This window comes from Oratosquilla oratoria, chromosome 11 (assembly GCF_046742065.1).
Source record: "Oratosquilla oratoria isolate Oo_2021 chromosome 11, ASM4674206v1, whole genome shotgun sequence".
Classification (NCBI taxonomy): Eukaryota; Metazoa; Arthropoda; class Malacostraca; order Stomatopoda; family Squillidae; genus Oratosquilla; species Oratosquilla oratoria.
This window is the reverse complement of record NC_134787.1, coordinates 48,366,304-48,386,303: the sequence shown is the minus strand read 5'-3', so window position 1 is coordinate 48,386,303 and position 20,000 is coordinate 48,366,304. Positions and strand designations below refer to the sequence as shown.

Here is a 20,000-nt window from a genome sequence, read left to right as displayed (position 1 = left end):
TGTGTAGTGTGTGCATGCGTGCGTGCGTGCGTGTGTGTGTGTGTGTGTGTGTGTGTGTGTGTTTTTTTGTGTGTTTTTGTGTGTGTGTGTGTGTGTGTGTGTGTGTGTGTGTGTGTGTAGCGTGTGTGTGCATGTGCTTGAGTGTAAGGACATAAGTCTGATGAAATGCAATATCGACCCGTGTTATTGGATGGAGAATACAGATGGATACATAACAACATGGTGGGCAAATTGATAAGATTAACATATAATTATCGTCTTCAATATCCCATTTACCTCCTAGCGTGTTTGATCCAAGGAAATATTTGACTGCAACAGTCAACGCATGGCGAATCCTTTCCTACTGATTTGTACTTGTCCTCTAATAGTTTGGCTCCTAGCCAAACTATTCTGTTCTGTTCTGGGACATCCTTCCTGAAAGCAAGTGGTTTGTATATATGAATTTATGCACACATGTGCATTACACACACGTAAAGTGTAAATAATAGGACAACCTGAAAATGGAAATAAAGCAGAGAGTTAAAAACAGAAAAAAAGAACACACAAACATATCATCACCTCCACCAACAGGATCCTCCCCCTCAGCATGACGTCCCAACTTTGAGACGATCTTAGAGGGTCAGGTCACCTAGTTCCCTGGCAGCTAATATATAACAATATTATTTCTCTCCTAACATATCTCCCTCCAAGACTGAAACTAAGTTTTCCTTCTTTTTGCAGGGAACGATGCGGCGAACGACGGGACACCTCTTCCTGATGCTCCTGCTACTCGCAAGTAAGTGCCCAGAGAAATGCCAAACCTCCAGTCTGGTGCAACCAACACTTTAATAAAGTCCTATATAACTAAACCTTGTGTCAATTTTAATACATTTGTTCTGGCTACACCTAAACTAGGTTCTGGGGGGGAAATTTGGGTCTTTTGGGTGAATAAATTTTGCAGGGGCTACAGCCATCCCCCCCCACTGTACAATCCATTCACTAGAGCAGTTTCCCAACCTTTTCCGACCATAGCACCCCCTGTTGTCATGTCTAAGCAGTCCAGCACCCCTATCTTGTTATTAGAAGGATAAAAGAAAGTGAAGTTTACTGCTTGATGATTTATTTTCTTGATTCCTTAGAACTGGAACAAATTGACAATATTGTTTGTAGAAGAAATAAGAACACCCTAGAAAATTAAAATAGCATGGAAAAAAGTCAAATATGCACAACTGGGTAATCAATGATACATATATATATAAATGTGATTTTTGTGTGCATCACTTCCCAGCACCACTATAATTGATTTCAGCACCCCAGGTTGACAAACGCTGCACTAGAGGTAACGCTCCCCGACCTGAGCCCCCCCTCCTCCCCTCCCCCTCAGCATGACGTCCCAACTCTGAGACGATCTCAGAGAATCAGGTATTCTAGTTCCCTGACAGCCAATATATAAGCCCAAGTTTCTCGTGCAAGATTGTCAACTTTGTGTCATGTAACTGTGTAAGACTGTATATTCATTATCATAACGATGACTACGTGCAGTCGAAGCTTTAATTAAAAATGGAAAACTTAGGATGAATTGTCTTTACCCATTCTCCTGAAGCAAGAACTACAGTGAGAATTGAGACCATTAGTGTCAGAATGCTGATATGTTCAACTCGGTATGTATGTATATATATGTATATATATATATATATATATATATATATATATATATATATATATATATAATGTACAACACTGAATGAGTCCCAGTGAACAGATATACATTTTTATCAAGCACAATACATGTTAATTCTAAGCCAACAACATCGAGCGACTCGCGGAGGGCCAACATGCAGAAATTGAAACGTGGTACGGCCACGGTCTCGAACCCCGGCTAGCACTTGACAATCGGTTATGTTCCTAACAAGTGTCACGTGCTAGCCTGGGTTCGAGTCCTTGGCCGTACCACGTTTCAATTTCTGTATGTTGGCCTCCGCGAGTCGCTCGATGTTGATGGCTTAGAATTAAAGTGTATTGTGGTTAATTATATATATATATATATATATATATATATATATATATATATATATATATATATATAGTGTAGTCAAGGCACTCTCCCAGGATGACATCATTACTCTTGCGGCTAACCCGAACGGTAAAAGCGAATCAATTAACGACTCGGGGAGACGTTCTGCATAACTTCATTGAAGGCGCGCGCAGGCAAGGGCGCCGATGGCTGTCAGTCACCACACACGCGACTTGACGTCATTCCGCCTCGTGCGGCAAGCATCTTCGGTGCACCACATATTCATTTATTATCACTATTAATGTGTTTGCTATTTTTATTATTGTTATTTTTATCATCTTTATACAGCATCGCAATGAAAACCTTTTGATTCGCTACCATCCCCTCTGGTAAAATAAAATAAATAAAATTAAATAAAATAAAATGTAATGAGAGCTTAGAATTCGTGCATGTGTGTGTGTATGTGTGTGTGTGTATGTATGTGGGCGTGCGCGCGGATGCACGCGATGTCTGAAAAAGGCGCAGTTGCTTCATGATTAAAAAAAAATCCATGTTGACAACCTTGAGCTCCGCGTTCGGTCGGTCGATCACCAGGGAGCAGCTTTCAGACCCGGAGCCCTGAATAAACGGCCCGGTTTTCTAAACTCGTTCTTTCACCTCTACACACCTCTTTTTTCCTTTTTTCTTTTTCTTTTTCTTCTTTTCCAGCTCGCGCACGGAAAATAAAGAAATGGGAATTTTGAGGTCAACTATGACGAAAATTAACCCCCGGCAGATACAAGATTTCTCTATCAGTTTCAACTGCCTTTCTTCCCTATAAAGGGCCCCATTCACGACGATTTTCAGCCCCAACCCAGATTTCGAACATGGTCGGGGTTGGAGTTGTGGTTGGCGGCTTCGCCATTCACTGCAACAACCAATTGTCCAATTTTTCGCAGTTGATCCGCAGTTCTACTGTGATAAGATGTCTGATCTCGACTCTGACGATCTTTTTAATATTGCTGTTTTTTTAGAGGCAGAGAGAAAGCGCAAAAAAAGTCAGTGGTGGTCTTGGTTTCAAAAAAGAAACAAGCTATCCCACAATCAATTATTAGAGGAACTGAGACTAGAGCCTAAAGACTATATGAACTATTTAAGAATGGATGAATTTTTAGAACTTAATTCTGTCCTTGGTAACACCAATCATAAAAAAAACAGGATACGATGATGGGGAAGATTACACCTCATGAACGTCTCGTATTACGATTCCTAGCAACAGGGAGGTCATATGAAGACCTTAAATTTTCTTCACTCACATCGCCCTAAGCACTAGGAAGAATAATTCCTGAGACCCGTGATGCAATTTATAAGGTTCTTTTAACTTTCCATAGGCATGGATGTTGACGGTATATCTCAATAATCTCTCTTACGAAATCTTTACTGTACGCTTCCATTTTTTTTAGTTAGGCAGCACAACTATAGCTACAAACGCACGGTACGAAATTTTGGGCCCAAGTGATAGATTTGGTTGTCCGCACCCATCCACCACTCCAACCCCAACACAGACATAAAGCTCCGCCCACAAAATATCAGGAAAATCTGAACGACTCCAACCCCAACCACGATCTGCAAATCGGGGTTGCGATGCAGGTTGTTGGAGCCCATCCACGAGAAAATTTGGTCTGGGTTGGGGTCGAAAATCGTTGTCGTGAATGGGGCCCTTAATTAACATAAAGAGGACTCACAACCGGCGACTGCTCTCTCTTACTACTACAAGCTGATGGCACAGAAACAGCGCCACACTAATACAATACTGACAACAAACCAAACCTTTCTTCGAAGAGATTAATGAGTGGTCCCGGGGACCGTTGCCATCCGTTGTGGGGCTGCGGGACTCCATCATTATATGATTCCAGTAACGTACTTTTTTTTTTCTTACCAAATATGGCGGATGGAAGGAGGCAAGGGTACCTACAGTGCATTCTGTCCCCCGTTCCCAGCGATTCTGTCCTTCAGGATGATATCGCAACGAAGACTTGGAGTCAGTCACAGAAGTGGTTAAGGAGAGTGTTAAGGGGGTATGTTATACAACAGAGGAATACAAAAAGAATAAGTATCATACATGTATACACACACGAACACACACAATATATATATATATATATATATATATATATATATATATATAATATATACACACACACACACACACACAAAGGAAAAGCGATAGGAGAGGATGGAATGGCAACAGAAATGTTTGAAGTTTTGGGAGATTTTGGGATTTAAATTATGACAGAAATAGCCAATAAAGTCTATGTAACTGGGGAATTAACAGAACAAATGTACCAGTCAGTTTTCATAACTTTACGGAAAATATATGGGACTTTAGAATGTAGCAAACATAGAACAATTAGTATCATGAACCACTTGAACAAAAATAATCTTAAGAGTCAATACAAACAGAATATGGAACAAAATAAGGCCAGAAATAGCTGATGAACAATATGGGTTTGTACCAGTTAAGGGAACAAGGAATGCAATTTTGTTGTAAGAATACTGACTGAAAATATGTTAGAGGTGCAAAAAGATCTGTATGCCTGTTTCGTGGACGAAGAAAAGGTATTTGACAAAGTAAGACACAATGACTTAATAGAGATGTTGAAAAAAATAGGGGTGGATGAGAAAGATTTAAGGTTAATCGCAAATCTCTACTGGAAGCAAGCAGTAGCAGTGAAAATAGAACTGTCTGATTGGCAAAAAAATTGAAAGATGCGTGAGACAGGGATGTGTAATGTCGCCAGACCTGCTTAATTTATACAATGTAATCATGAGAGATATCTACCATCTAAAAGGAGTAACAATAGGAGGAAGAGATCTCAATAATATTAGATTCGCAGACGATACTGTGTTACTCGCAGAATCGGAAGCTCAGCTACAGGAATTAGTCACATCGCTAGAAGCAAGTAGAAGCAGAGGCCTAACAGTGAATAATAATAATAAAGAAAACAGAAGTGATGGTAATGACGAAAAAATAAGAATGTTCAAGGGTAAGAATTCAAGTAGAAGGAAGAATATTGATACAGGTAGACTAATTCAATTACCTAGGAAGCATGTTAACTTGGGATGGGAAAAGCGACGAAGAGGTAAAGAGAAGGATAGCCATAAGGAAAAAAATAAATAAAAAAAATAAACACTTAATAACGAACAATAAAATTAACATGAAAACAAGAAAAAGATTTGTAAAATGTCATACTTGGTCAGTATTATTACATGGATGTGAAATTTGGACAATTAGTAATCAAATGCAAGAGAGGATAAAATCAGTAGACATGTGGATTTGGAGAAAAATGCTGAACATTTCATGAACAGAATTTAAAACAAATGAAGAAATACTGCAGCAAATAGGAACATAATAGCAACTATCAGGAAAAGACAGTTACACTTTGTAGGACACTTAATAAGAAAACAACAATTAGAACATACGTGCCTAACGGGAAAAATTGAAGGAAAGAAGGCAAGAGGAAGACCACGCATAAAATATGTAGAGGGATTAAGGACGTCTGAAGGAGAAAAAATAACAAATGCCATATTGTTAAGAAGAGCCATGTGCAGACAGGAATGGAGCTTCATGGTGGCGAACGTCCAAATGGATACGGCATCCTGGTAAGGTGAGGGTGATACACACACACAGATATATATATATGCAACAGTAATCACATAAAACACATAAATAAATATATTTTGCTTGAAACCACGAGGAAATCAAAGATCGGAATACTGAACGTTTTCGTCTATTTAAGACATTTTCAAAGTACATAGTATCACAACAAAGTACGGCTTAAATACAATAGTGTAGAAAACAGGAGAGGTCACCCAACATAATTTTTTTTTTTACAAATAAACAAAAATAGAAATTATAGAAATAAAAATAATAGCAAGAATAAATGAATAAAATAGATGATAATTGACACAGGTGATAAAAGGTTACACAAGATTGCTAAGGCGGAGCTTTGGGACATTGTCCTACAATTTGATTGATGACAAAATCATCTATATTGAGATTATCATTAAAAGTCACTCAACATAAATACATAAGGATTGTTTTACAAATAAACAAAAATAGAAATGATAAAAAAATTAATAACAAGAATAAATGAATAAAATAGATAACAATTGACACAGGTGATAAAAGGTCACACAAGATTGCTAAGGCGGAGCTTTGGAACATTGTCCTACAATTTGATTGATGACAAAATTATCTAGTTTGAAAAGACCAGTGCTTAAATTGAGATTCTCATTAAAAAAAAATTAATGAGATACGATTCAATTATATTCCTTACCAAATAAGAATTATATGAAACAATTTCTTGGGAATTGTCACAATCAATGCAATGGTTGTGGTCTCTAATGTGAGCAAAAATCCCACTTGAAGATTGGCCAGTACGGACACTACTTGTGCTGGTTCAACCTAGATTTTAATTCCTTGCCAGTCTGACCAATGTAACAATAACTGCAATTCTTACAAGGGAGTATAGACACAATCCGCCGAATTATCAGGCTGATAATTCGGCGGGTTGTGTCTACACTATCCCTTGCAAGAATTGCAATGACATCTGCTTGACCCTAGTCCATAGTCGTATCACCATACGGAGCCAAGTGTCGAAGAACTCTTGACCCTGACCTTTCTAGGAGAGTCTTAGGAAACTTTTTAGTGCGCATAATCCCTAATCTACAAATGGGACCCAACTTTTTTCTTTTTTCACCGTCTGATGGATCTAAACTCACCCTTATATATTTTTGTTTTTTATTCCATTGCCGATACGGTTATTGTAAGGCGTGTCCTGGCCCACGACATTTTACCTCCGAGGCTTTCCAAGGGAATCACTCTTGGGGCCAGCAGGGTGTTGCCCAGCCACGTGAGCCACGGCTGGGCGCATGACCATCACAAAACCCCTTTGAAGAAAAACACGTGCAATGCCAGCATCGGCTAGCGATGACTAACCACACCTCGGTCAGTTACGCGATTTGAACAGGACCCATTAAGGAACGCATACCCTCTGTTTTCGTGAGTCATCGGCATCAACAGTTTTACCTCCGACTTCCCTACGCATCACACTTTGACCTCACTCCAATTAGAAGCACAGGTCATGACCGACCCATGTATTGTATATAAGGATTGGACCAGCTCTGAAGAGACAATCGCCCGGGGATACGACTTGAAACACAATCGTCACCTCCCTTGCCGTCTCGTCCCCCCACCCCTCCACTCTGGCGCCTAACATTCATTATAAAATAAACCCAACATTCTCTCCATCAGAGTTTGCTTTCAACCAGCCTAATAGTTATTAAATCGTCTCCTTTGTTAAATCCTCCCCTTCCCTCCTCCCACCTCCTACCTCGGTAGTGGTGTTATTTACTCTTCGTTTTTCTTGTGAAAAGCATTTGGAGAGAAAAAAATGTCGTCGCTTCGGCAAAGCTACAATATTTTCAATACGGTGACGACTTGCCCATCAGGTGTTCTTGGTTTATCAAACACCCAGCAACTTTATTCAGATGAGGGATGAGCTTCGTGTTAATCAAAGTCCCAAATATTTCACCCCAGCCCCTAGAAAAATTATAAAAAATAAAAACAAAAATAAATTAAAATGTATTTAATAAATAAAATAAAATTAAAATAAACAAACGAATAACTAAGAATAAATAAACAAATTCGCCTGGTATTGGCCATTAAATGAATAAATAAATAAATAAATAAATAAAATAAATCCCACTATTGCGTTACCGTGCTGAAGGGAGCAAACGCTTCAAGATCGTTAACAATACCAAGTTCGTTTCTGGCGTGCCTCCGTGACCGCCAGAGTAGTTCGTGTGTGAACGAAATTACATTCAGAATGAAGCCGATGACACAAGCGATTCTCTCCCTCTCTCTCATAGGATTACTCTCTTCCGTTCCAACATTATATATATGTGTGTGTGTGTTTGTGTTTCACCATGGTCTTGGTAGATCACGTGTTGGACTCGTGATCGACAGCTCCCGGAAGATAGCTCAGAAATCATATATGACCGATCTATGGGTAATGCTGTGACCTTACACGCACGCACAAACACACACACACACCTAATTCCCCGCCCACGAGAGTGTGACCACTTGCAGCAGCGAGAGCGATATTGAAATTATTTTTATCCCTGGGAGGGATTCGAACCCGGACCGCTGTAGTGGCGGCCGCGAACGATACCACTGCGCCGTGTGTGTGTGTGTGTGTGTGTGTGTGTGTGTGTGTGTGTGTTGAGACACTGACAAGTTGAAATGGATGGAAAGAGGAAAGACTGGAGCGAAACTAGTCAATAATAAAATTCGGATTAAGACCCCGGTCTTTCCTTTTCCCACCAATTTCATATACATATATATATATATATATATATATATATATATATATATATATATATATATATATATATTTATATACAGATATACATATATATACATATATACACACACACATATATATATATATATATATATATATATAAATACATACTGTACATATACACACATATATATATACATATATATTATTTAAATCTTATTGCAATTTCCTAATGACTGGGTTGAAAAAGTAATAGTAATCTTACGACTATCTGCCAAATCACTGTGTCGGTTTTGATCTAAAACGAATAAATAAAAATGTGTACTAAAAAAAATTGCGGTGGAAATAGTTTGGAGCAGATAGTAGGCCTATACATCGATTTTGATTCCAGTTAATTTCCCTTTTTGTTATTATTATTATTATTATCATTTTCACAAAATGTATTTTGACGTACTACCAAAGGAATAAATAATTTACTCAATAAACAAATGAAATTCTCGAGAGAAGTATATATGCCTTATGTCTCCTGTAACCATTCATGTTCTACGTGAAAAAATAAATATAAAAGACCTCAATGGACAATGTCTTAGGAACGATATAGTTTTAATACACACACTTAACAAAGCCTCCGTTCCATTCAGTGGCGGATCAAGGATAAAAATAATTAAATAAATAAAATAAATAAATCGGGGGGGGGGGAGCTAACCTGAATTTTGTAAATATGGATAACGCTTATAATAATAATAATAATATTAATAACAAGTTTATTTAGCAATACATTAAATACAGATAATGAAATAATACATAGTTCGAAATTACAGTTACAATTGCCGAGAATAACACACACACAAAAAAACATGTAACCTTATTTCCATTGTGGTCCTCATTAGACTTACTCTACATTAAATTACACAGACAACATATGCAGGGATTAAGAGGACCAGAAACAGTCATGAACAATACCAATCAGTACACATTTTACACATAAACATTATTATAGGTTTGCTAATACTACTAAAATGTTCGTAAAACGTAGGATATTGAGACCAATTTTTGAGCGTCATCATAATAAAGGAACATTGCATTATGCATCAGGAACCACAGAATAGCACTGATATTGATGACGCTTTTAAACAGATGTACTCTGTAGGATGAATACTCGTACCATGATTTTGAATATAAAGTAAAGCATATATTCGTATTAAATCTAATTTCTTTCAAAACATTGGGCAAAAGTAACACTTCATCTTACATTTTCAAAGGTTTACTCTCAGTAATGTGTTGAATATACTTCCAATTATTCTTACTGAATTGTTTTATCAAATGCTAATATATATATATATATATATATATATATATATATATATATATATATATATGTGTGTGTGTGTGTGTGTATACGGTATATATATAAATTATATATCTATATATATCTATATATATATATAGATATATATATATACACATGATTTATTTTGCATTGAATCAATATATATGAAGTGCAGATAATGAAAAGAACACAGTACGAAATAATTACAATTGCCGAGGATATAGTGTATATATATATATATATATATATATATATATATATATATATATAATTTATTTGGCATTGAATCAATATACATGAAGTGCAGATAATGAAAAGAACACATAGTTCGAAATAATTACAATTGCCGAGGATATACATTGTGTGTGTGTGTGTATTATATATATATATATATATATATATATATATATACCACTTTATTACTGCTTTCTGCCATGTACCGGTGTACACGAGGCAGGTTCCTTGACCTCTGCAATGAGGTAATGAAATATCAAATTTGGGAAGAGGGGCTTCAGCCCCGCCCCCACTCCCTGCCTTCAGATTGCAAGTTCCCTAGCTGGATAAAACAGCCTGACGAAGGCCAGGTGAAAACACACAAGCGGTCCAATTATAAATGAATGTTGCGTGACTCTGGTCCGTAGAGTTGTCAATAAAAATAAATAATAAAAATAAAACATATAGGCCTACTCGACACCCCATACTGAGGCGGCCATAACAGGGACAGTCATGGGGGTCATTCTTCTCGTATCAGAAATCAAAATGTCGATTGTTAGCCCCGAAAGGCGTTTTTATTTATTTTAAGCTGTCGCCATGTGATTTTGTTCAACTGTGTGTGACTCCCATCAGTAATGGGGAGTTGAGGTTAACTTTGAACATATTCAAGGAAATATTTAAATTTACAGGCATAAGTGCATAACTTCAATACTTAATTACTTGAAAAGTACGCATTTGCGACGGAAATGATGTACACCATCGTTCATATCACAACATTTCTTCTCACCAAAAACACATAAGCCACATATAAAAATCATTGGTTGGGTGAAACTATAAATTGTCCAAAATCATATTTTCTAATATATAGTACTTGACATTTACGAACAATGTAAATTCGACAAATATTCATTAAATTGAAGAAATAATAATTTCTGTCGAAACTTTAAAGTTAATATAGTTTTCTATAAGCCGAATATCAAAGAAAACGTAAAAATAAAGCAGTGACTATACCTTTAAAGCGCAAGAAATACTACGCTTTTGTTGACCTGATAGTATATCATCCCTTACGTTTTTACTAAGGATTGCAAAGGAAAAGCATGCCGACAGGAAAGCTTTTGGTCCATAACTACGACGGATGCGAAAAACGTTTAAGGAAATTATAAATATATAATACATACAAAATAAATAATAAAAATATTAATAATGAGTAATAATATATTAAATAAAATAAATAATAAGACTCTTAAAACTTCGAACTGTGCTACATTGCACTGCCTATGTAGGAAGTTTATTCCATTCATTTACTACACGGTTGGCGAAGTTTTTCTACCCACTTCTAAATTAAGAGTACTTCTTGACAGTTTGAGACCATTATTTCTTGTCTGATTCGCATTCAATGTGAAAATTTCGTCATTTCTGATGTCAATTCCCTTCAGGATCTTAGAGACTTTTATGACTTGTCTACGTTTTTTTTTTTGTGAAAATATATTCATATATTTGCATACTTCTGTTCCTGATAAGGCATAAGGCTTACATGAAAACTAATATTTCCCTTCGAGCTGTGTAGTCTTGTCATTAAAATACCCTGATGAATCAGAATTATGTATTTCCCGCCTTTCAATCCTTGACCGTCTCTACCTTTGACGTCGATATGAACAGATTATAATTATAGATTGCCACTTCTGACCACACAAAATGCCTAAAACTTGTTACATCGTGAGAGTGTCCGGAACATTGACGAGAATAATTCAGCCACCCACTATCTCGTCCAAGACAAAAATACATAACTGGACAACGTAATAAACAACCAAATCAACACAGGAACCTAGTTATGTTCGTGAGGTCCCGTCACCTGTTGTCGAAGCCACCATAAATATAATCGAATAAAAACAGAAATTGGTTTAACGTGTGTTTCTTATAGGGCTGTAACTTGTCTGTACAAAAACATTTTGTTCGGAATTAAGAACCTCCAGTCCTATTTTCTATTAATTATCTTTAGATACACCCCTACGGATCGAGTTACGCAGTATTCCTGTAAGGTTGGAGACAATCCTAATATATATATATATATATATATATATATATATATATATATATATATATATATATATATATACACATAATATATGACTTCACCTTAACAGCGCTGTTTATCGCCGACGTAACACAAGGGTCAGATTATTTTATACCCCATGACCTAAGGTCCCAAGCACTAAGGGCCCCATAAACCTTATAGACCCGTCCCCATAAAGAGCACCAACCCACATTTGAAACCGTTACTGAACGGTTTTCACTAGGAAAATCAAGAAAACGGTCATTGATGTAGCTATATTTATGTGTATTATTGTGGTGAGTTGGCGCCAAGCGCGGGCTTTTGTCTCTGACAGCACGTGGTGCCGCGACCTCAGACTCTGCTGTTGACAGGAAATGAAGAATTCCCCAGTTTAGTGAACCGCCATGGACGGAAACGTCTAACCAAGTGCGACAAGGCAATTAGACAACGGATGATAACGGACAGCAAACACAAGATGAAGACAAGAATCGCTGTTCGCAGCTCGAAATGGTCAATCTATTCCGAATACTCAGTAGCCATCATCAGGGAAGAGGGGTCAAGGATGATCCTCTCAAGAGCTGCACAGACTAAAGTGGCACTAGGAAGGCGAAGACCTCTCTTGTGAGACAAGAACACCAGTCTTTAAGCCGAACTGAAGCTACTGCGTCCCGTTTATATATATATATATATATATATATATATATATATATATATATATATATATATATATATATATATATATATATACTTTATGAAACGGGGATGGACCCTAGCAGATGAATCAGATTTCAGCAGTTGCAACGAGAAGCTACACGTGGATACCTCATATACGAGGACCTAGGATGGCACGACCAAGAAAAAGAAAAGGAAGGGGATGAAGATCAGACAGCCCTGCTAAATGGAAACGAATAACGTCACAACTCAAGCCCTTCTCCGTGAGAAGGACGGAAGAAGTCGATTGATGCGCCCCTTCCTTACGACCACGACGGTCTTCACGATCAGTAAGCAGTAGCCCTCCCTGCACTTCACCAGACGGCAACCCTCACAGGCATTGGTCTCAGTTCGTTCCGGTTGCACACAAATTCGTCCTGGCTTACATTTCATCCAAAGACGTCAGCTGGGCTCGGAAAGATTACCAAAATGAGTGTACTCACATGACGGTGTATTTACCTAACTATAAAATGCAGGAAAGGAGCAATTCTCCAATTGCTATACCTAGCTTCACATACATGTGTGTGTGTGCGTGTGTGTATTCAATTCACAAGTTCCCTTTTTAACAATGACCACTCCCTTCTGCAGGAGCAAACGGCCTCATCCCAGTGAAGGAGTCCAACCTGAAGGAACGCTCGTCTGTGTACTTCCCCGTTCTCCCGGGAGACCTCAGGGTGAGTTTCTGGAACCTCGCTGGTTCTTCGCCGATACCCTTCGAGCTCTCCCTTCGCAGCTCGAGGGGTAATTCTGTTGTCTTGCGAACAAATATGAAAACTTGAGTTCTGGTTTTGGCCCAATAGAACCCCCTCCACCGTAATGTTATCTTACATTTGGATCGAAAAGATCCTTTGCAGACTCGAGATAAATGTGTAAATTTGAATAAATGCCCACTTCTCCAGTCTTAGTTCTCCCGTTAGATTTTTCACTTTTTCTTTCTTTCTTATTTCAACGCGCACTCTTCAAAAATCTAAATACCATTTACAGTCTCCCACCTAATCATTAACTCAAGTTTGTTAACTCAGCTTAAAACTAGTGAATGCCTAGCAAACACCCGGACGGCACCATCAAAGCCTGCTGTCCGGGTGGTGGCTAGAACAACACCTACCTCAGGTGTTGACCTGGGTAGGTGCAAGCCAGAGCAGCATCGGCGGCGAGTTACCTTTCAGAAGGAAATTTGCACCTCCGCTCCGGAGGCCCTGAACCCTTCTCAGGTCAGAGGTCACGAGGCGCTTCTCCGGTCTCATCTGGGTGAGTAAAAATTCTTCATCGGGCCAAACTAGAGGTAGTTCTTTAGGAGTGGTAGGAAAAAAAAACGATACTGGGAAAAACGGGAGACTTTTCCTATGGTGGAACCAAACGACTACCTAACATGTGAAGGCCTTTACACACACGGGACCTTCCGCATGAAGGCCCTCCTAAATCCAAAGGACCTTCCCAAGGAAACTCGTCTCACACCCACAAGACCTTCCCAAGGAAGCTCGCCCACAACCCACAAGACCTTCCCTAGACCCTCTCACATTCAGGACCTCTACACGAAGGACTTCTCACACTTGCAGAATCTACCATAACCTATATTTAACGCCTAACTCTACTCCATAGGATTTCGGGATCAAGCTACCGCCCCCAACGCATAACCATGACAAGATGCCCACGACGACCCAGAAGCCCACGACGACGACCAACCGCCTGCCCATCGCGCCTGGGGGCCACGAGCACCACGTCATGAGGGAGGTGAGTGAGAATTGACAGGCGGGGGTAGTATTCTTAGACGAAGATTTAGGGGTCTGATGTCCCAACCCTTGGAGGGAGGGAGAGGAGGAAGAGGAGGAGGAGGAGGAGGAGGAGGAGAGAAAGAGAGAGAGGGGGGAGAAACATGTTTTCAATCTAGTTGACATCAGATGATTTCATTCAACTGGGAGAATTTTTTTTGTTGACGGTCCCGCCCATCATTAAGGTTTTAAAACTACAGCCCCTGGGAAGACTTTCCAACCTGTAGGCCAATGAGCACGGCCGAGTCATCGAGAATGCGAAGACCTTAGGTCTCGTAGCAGAGTCATCACTGTCGAGTCGAAGAGATGAGTCCCTGACTGACAAGTGAATCGGAACGATTGAGTCATCAAGGAAGTGTGGAGCGGAATCTCGAAGAAGTTCATTTTCGAGTCTCAAGAGTCAGTATCACATTCTTGCAAGTGGAGTCACTGCTCGGGAGACTTCTGGAGTCACGTGTAGCTCCCGGGATAGGTCCTCACAATACTAAAATATAACACTGCAGTGTCTTATAGTTTCGTAACATTTGATAAATCTTCTCAGCTCTTGCAAAACTATTCTTAGATGTGGAGGTTGTCCTCGGTCAATATTATGTATTTTTTTTTTTTTTTTTTTTTTAATGGGAGCGGGTATGTCATAGGTCCAGTGTAGGATCATATCAGCCCTGTTTATACTACTCAATGCATTTCGTACTTTCTTTTCTAACACGCCCATACGCTTGGCGCCAACCGCCCACAGGATCATACGGAGGCTCCTGGTCCATCCTACCTCACAGACTCCTACTACTACATAAACGAAGCCACGCCCAAGCCCGCGGTCCTTAATCTCGACGAAGGTGAGGATTTGGTGGCGGTGAGTGAGGCCCTTCGGCAGGAAGAGGAAGAGATCCAAGAGAGCATCGAATCTGTCGAGGCGGAAGATCACGTAAGTTTTTTTTTCTCATAAATTATATTCGACACAGTAGCGATGTTACGTATGGTACTGTCGTTTCTAGAAACGTGGTCAACCACAAGAGTTCAATTGAAAAAATAAACAGAAATGAATAAACGTAAAATAAATTTAATTCCAAAGCAAAGTATTTTTCCTTTCACAGACACATACACAATATATATATATATATATATTATATATATATGTGTGTGTGTGTGTGTGTGTGTGTGTGTGTGTGTGTAATCCACTAATACGATTAAGTCAAAAGATGAAGCAGCATGTAAGTTTTCGCCCTCCGTTTCTGGCCAGTCTGTAACCCTCCTGTTCTTCCTCCTCCTTCAGCAACTTCAGGAGCTCACGTTTCCCGAAGGCGGACACTTCGGCAAGAAGATGAACGACCAAGACCCCTTCACGCCCGATCTACCCATCCTCACTACGCCCGCGCCACCCTATTCCACCCCAACGCCGCCCACGGCAAGGCCCGCCACGCCCACGCCGACTCCAAGGGTCACCCCGGCGGCTCAAAAGACCACATACATCTTCCGCAAACCCACACCCACACCGACCAAAGCCACGCCCCCACCGCCCAAAGCCACCAACAGACCCGTTTCCCTGTCTAAGACGAAACCACCCATGGCTCTCCGCCCCGCCTTCACGCCCATCCCCACGCCCCCGCCCTTCGTTGCCGCGCCCTCCAATGTTCTGCGAGCTTCACAGCGTGCAAAGGTGGGCTCGCCCTCGTCCATTGCGGCCATCCAACACTTCGTGGCGCCCTCCAACCTTCTTCACGCTTCCCCGACACCTCGCCCAATCACTACGCCCCGACGCCCTGCCACGACCCCGCGCCCCGCCACGACCCGACGCCCTGCCACGACCCGACCCCCTGCAACGACCCCGCGCCCCATCAACGCTGTTCACATCCAACGCCCGACCGCGTCCCCCGCCTTATCCTCAGTCTCCCTAGAATCACCCGCCACCCGACGCCCGTCCCCAAGCCAGCGCCCCACGCCCTCCCGGATCGCTCCTCGCCCGTCCTCCACCTCCCGAGGAGCCCACGTCACGAGCCGCGGCAGGGTGAGAACCGAGGTTGGTGCCGACGCCGGGACCGGCAAGTCCGGCGTGAGGACCAGGCAAGAGAAGGCCGGACCCGTCTACGTGACCTCGACGAAGGCGTTCAGACCGCCGTCCTCGCTCTTCCACTCCAAGAACAACGCGTCCGTCGTCACGGTGCCCGCGCAGCCCGAGTTCATCCAAGCAGGTAGGTCACTGGTGATGGATCTAGGGGACTGTAGTTCACCAGCATCTCTTTCCTTTCGGACAACCAAGCGCCATTGTCACGAGTTGTAGTTGTAGTCAAGGGTATTTATCGTGTTGTTAATAGTCCTGTTTTGCAGTCGTGGGCGTTGCGACAAGTAAAGCGATAATATGGCTTTAACCGAAAATTTATCGCTTATCGTTTATCGCAAGACCGGGAAAAAATTATCTCTTTCAAATTTCCCGCGATAAATCCAGCGATAAAGTATAAGACGAAAAACCGTTACGGCGGGAGGTTACAGGCTCATTGTTACGCGGCAAGCAGATATGGTGTTTTAAGTGTAAAAAAGAGGTTTTTAAATACATAAGTAGCAAAAATTAGAGTATTTTTGGATTTATCGCTTATCGCTTTAAGGTATCTTGGAAATTTATCGCTTTATCGTTATAGGACTTAGCGGAAAAAAGTATCGCTTTATCATTATAGCTTTATCGCTGCCCACCACTGCTCTTTTGTGTGTAGGGAGCTGCAGACGTGATCAGAGGCATTGGCGCAATGTTCGATTCAGGATTCCTCGTCATTTCGCTACAGACGCCCTTTATGCATTTTGTTCTGGGGAACACGGTTGTAACGAAGGAGTCGAGGTGCCCTTTCGACACACTTCATTCCTGGCTAACGCCAAACTGTATTACTCAGTTTTGTGATCCTTACTCATTATTTTAAACCCTTGATAAATCCTTCAGCCTAGTATTATGCTTAATTTCCTTTTGGGTAACCAGGGCATTGAACTATAATTGAATTGTGGAATTCTACTGCCAACTCCCCTACCCAATTACTTTTCCAGGTCTCGTTTATTTTCATGTCGATAACATCAATGTTAATCACTAGAGGCTAAAAATATAAACAAGCAAGTAAAACTAGTATACAATTAAATAAGTACAGAAATAAATATAGAAATAAATAGTTTAAAGAACCGAATAGCAGGACAAATACACCCACCTATATATTTCAAAACAACTAGTAGCGCATTACCTAAAATCTGACTGTACTTTACAATTCGAGTAAAAGTACGAAGGAGGAGGGGGGGAGCTTACCCAGCCCCCTCTTCACCCTCCCCTCACCCTTTTCCCCCTTCCCCCTCTTTGACCGCTTCCTCCTCCCACAGGTGCCAACATCTACGTTCCCCAGGAGTACGATGAAGATGCCATCCCGGGGCAGGCCGGCCTCGACTACCCGGTCTACGACGAAGTGCCCGACACCGACTTCGCCTGCGCAGCGCGGAGCCACCCGGGGCTCTACGCCGACCAAGAGGCGAAGTGCCAGGTGAGGAGGAGGAGGAGGAGGAGGAGGATGGGGAGGCGACCCAAGTGACGGGATGGGATGGGGATGGGATGGGGATGGAATGGGAGAAGGGATGGGTGAGGGAGAGGGGGGAAGGGAAATCAGAACAAAGGAGGAGAAAGTGAAGGGAGGAAGGGGGAAGCAGGGAGGGGGAAAGGTAGAGGGAAAGGAAGGAGAGAGGGAGAGGGAAAGGAAGGAGAGAGAGAGAGGAAAAGAGGAAGAAAGGAAGAGGTGAAGAGGGGAGGAAAGGAAGGTGAATGGGAGAGGGGAACGGAGGGGGAAGGGGGGGAAATGGGGGAGAGAGGAGGAAAAGGGGAGAAGGAAAAGGAAAACAGAGGGATGCGTTAAGAGGGAGGAAAAGGGAAGGAGAACGGTGGAGGGGAAAGATAGACGAACACCGAAAAAGAGGAGTTACGGGAGAAGTTGGAAAAGCGAGGCGGGGTGACGTGGTCAGTTGTGGGAGTTGGGGGAACAAAATCATAAATTCATTGTTAACTGAGACGAAGAGAAGGCGAGTATGCGCTCGACACGTCACTAAGGCCTTAGACCTTCCAATGCTACAATCACATGCATGCAGCCGTTGAGCACTTGGCCGCAAGTCTGACCCTAATCAGAAAACGATGGACAGGGATGAGCGTATGCTTGAGTGTGACCTACACGTGCCCTTATTTACACACGAGGATTTGTGTGTGTGTGTGTGTGTGTGTGTGTGTGTGTGTGTGTGTGAGAGAGATTCACCATTGTCTTGGATCACGTGTTGGACTCGTGATCGACAGCTATTTTCCTTCCCAGAAGAGGGCTCAGAACTTATATATGACCGATCTATGGGTAATGTGACCTTACACGAACACACACCCAACTCCCGGCCCACGAGAGTTGGAGTAACGACCCGCAGAGCAGCGATGCTGAAATTATTTCAGTCCTGGATGGGATTCGACCCCGGACCGCCGTAGTGGCGGCCGGGAATTCTAAAGTGCCACATCGTGCGCGCGCGCGTGCGTGCGTGTGTGTGTGTGTGTGTGCGTGTGTGCGCACGCGCTCAAAGAGTTCACATACCTTTGTACATCTACTTTCGCGTATGCGAGAAATGTACAAAGTACATAAAACGGGGACGGGGTGGGGTGGGGTAAAACCGTGACCCAAGACGACACCAATCTCCAACACTTACAAAACACTCTGTCCTCTGTTTCAGGTGTTCCACATCTGCCAGGACGACGGCCGCCAGGACTCCTTCCTCTGCCCGAACGGGACCATCTTCAACCAGCAATACTTCGTGTGCGATTGGTGGTACAACTTCGCCTGTGACCACGCGGACAGATTCTACAGCCTCAACGAGCTCCTTTACGTCCTTCCGAGCGATTCCTACTCGCGTCGTTAACCAGCGAGAGAAAACACACACTCCAAACGCGAATATTTTCTATTTTTTTTCTTTCTTTTTCATAGAGAATGGTGAGAAATATGCCGACTGCCGGGCTCCCCCCCCCCACACACTACATGAGGCATAGCTGTTGAATGGGGGAGAGGTCTAGGTCAACCACACCCACCCCCCATCCCTACACTTTCTCCCTCACCCTGTTCTAGAATCATGTCAAATTCTCCTGAAGTAGCATTATAGCCTTACACCTGTACATATTTAAAACACGTACGTTTACAACAGAGTATACATGCAAACATCTATATTCATACATACACGTTTATATATATATATATATATAATATATATATATATATATATATATATATATATAAACATAATTAGCGCCTGCACGAGCCTATCTTTCGAGAAAAAAGCTAATCAGTTAATTTTTTTTATTTGGTATTTTAAACGAAGGAATAATAAAAAACAGAAACTGACCATAAAACCAATACAAAGAAACGAGAATTGTCGGATGTCCTTGGGGAGGGGGAAGGGTAAAGGGGGGGGGAAGGGGAGAGGGAGGAAAGCAGGTGGGGGGAGAGCGTTCAGTTGGCAACCGGGGGCGACGTCAGCCCTGACCTAGTCACAGTTTCAAACTATTATCAGTTCAGTCCTCTGGAGAAAGCAGGTGACTTCTTCCGACAAT

At 41.5% G+C, this 20,000-nt stretch overlaps 1 protein-coding gene and 1 long non-coding RNA gene across 2 annotated transcripts in view; one reads left to right on the top strand and one right to left on the bottom strand.

The window, feature by feature from the left end:
• The window catches only part of LOC143029801 (uncharacterized), a 247,475-nt gene that overhangs the window by 153,814 nt on the left and 73,661 nt on the right, over window positions 1-20,000 (bottom strand). The window lies entirely within an intron of this gene.
• LOC143029530 (uncharacterized) lies at window positions 724-19,570 on the top strand. The gene is made up of 8 exons (XM_076192182.1): window positions 724-775; window positions 13,236-13,321; window positions 14,247-14,378; window positions 14,644-14,741; window positions 15,140-15,338; window positions 15,687-16,602; window positions 17,762-17,919; window positions 19,130-19,570. The coding sequence occupies exons 1-8, from the start codon at window positions 727-729 to the stop codon at window positions 19,313-19,315; spliced, it is 1,824 nt and encodes a 607-aa protein (XP_076048297.1). The 5' UTR covers window positions 724-726; the 3' UTR covers window positions 19,316-19,570.

Bases quoted from the DNA above. Each gene is read 5' to 3' on its own strand.
- LOC143029530 (XM_076192182.1), top strand. From the start codon at position 727: ATGCGGCGAACGACGGGACACCTCTTCCTGATGCTCCTGCTACTCGCA. The intron at 15,339-15,686 runs GTAAGTTTTTTT...CTCCTCCTTCAG, and splicing joins CTGTCGAGGCGGAAGATCAC to CAACTTCAGGAGCTCACGTT. The intron at 16,603-17,761 runs GTAGGTCACTGG...CTCCTCCCACAG, and splicing joins GCCCGAGTTCATCCAAGCAG to GTGCCAACATCTACGTTCCC.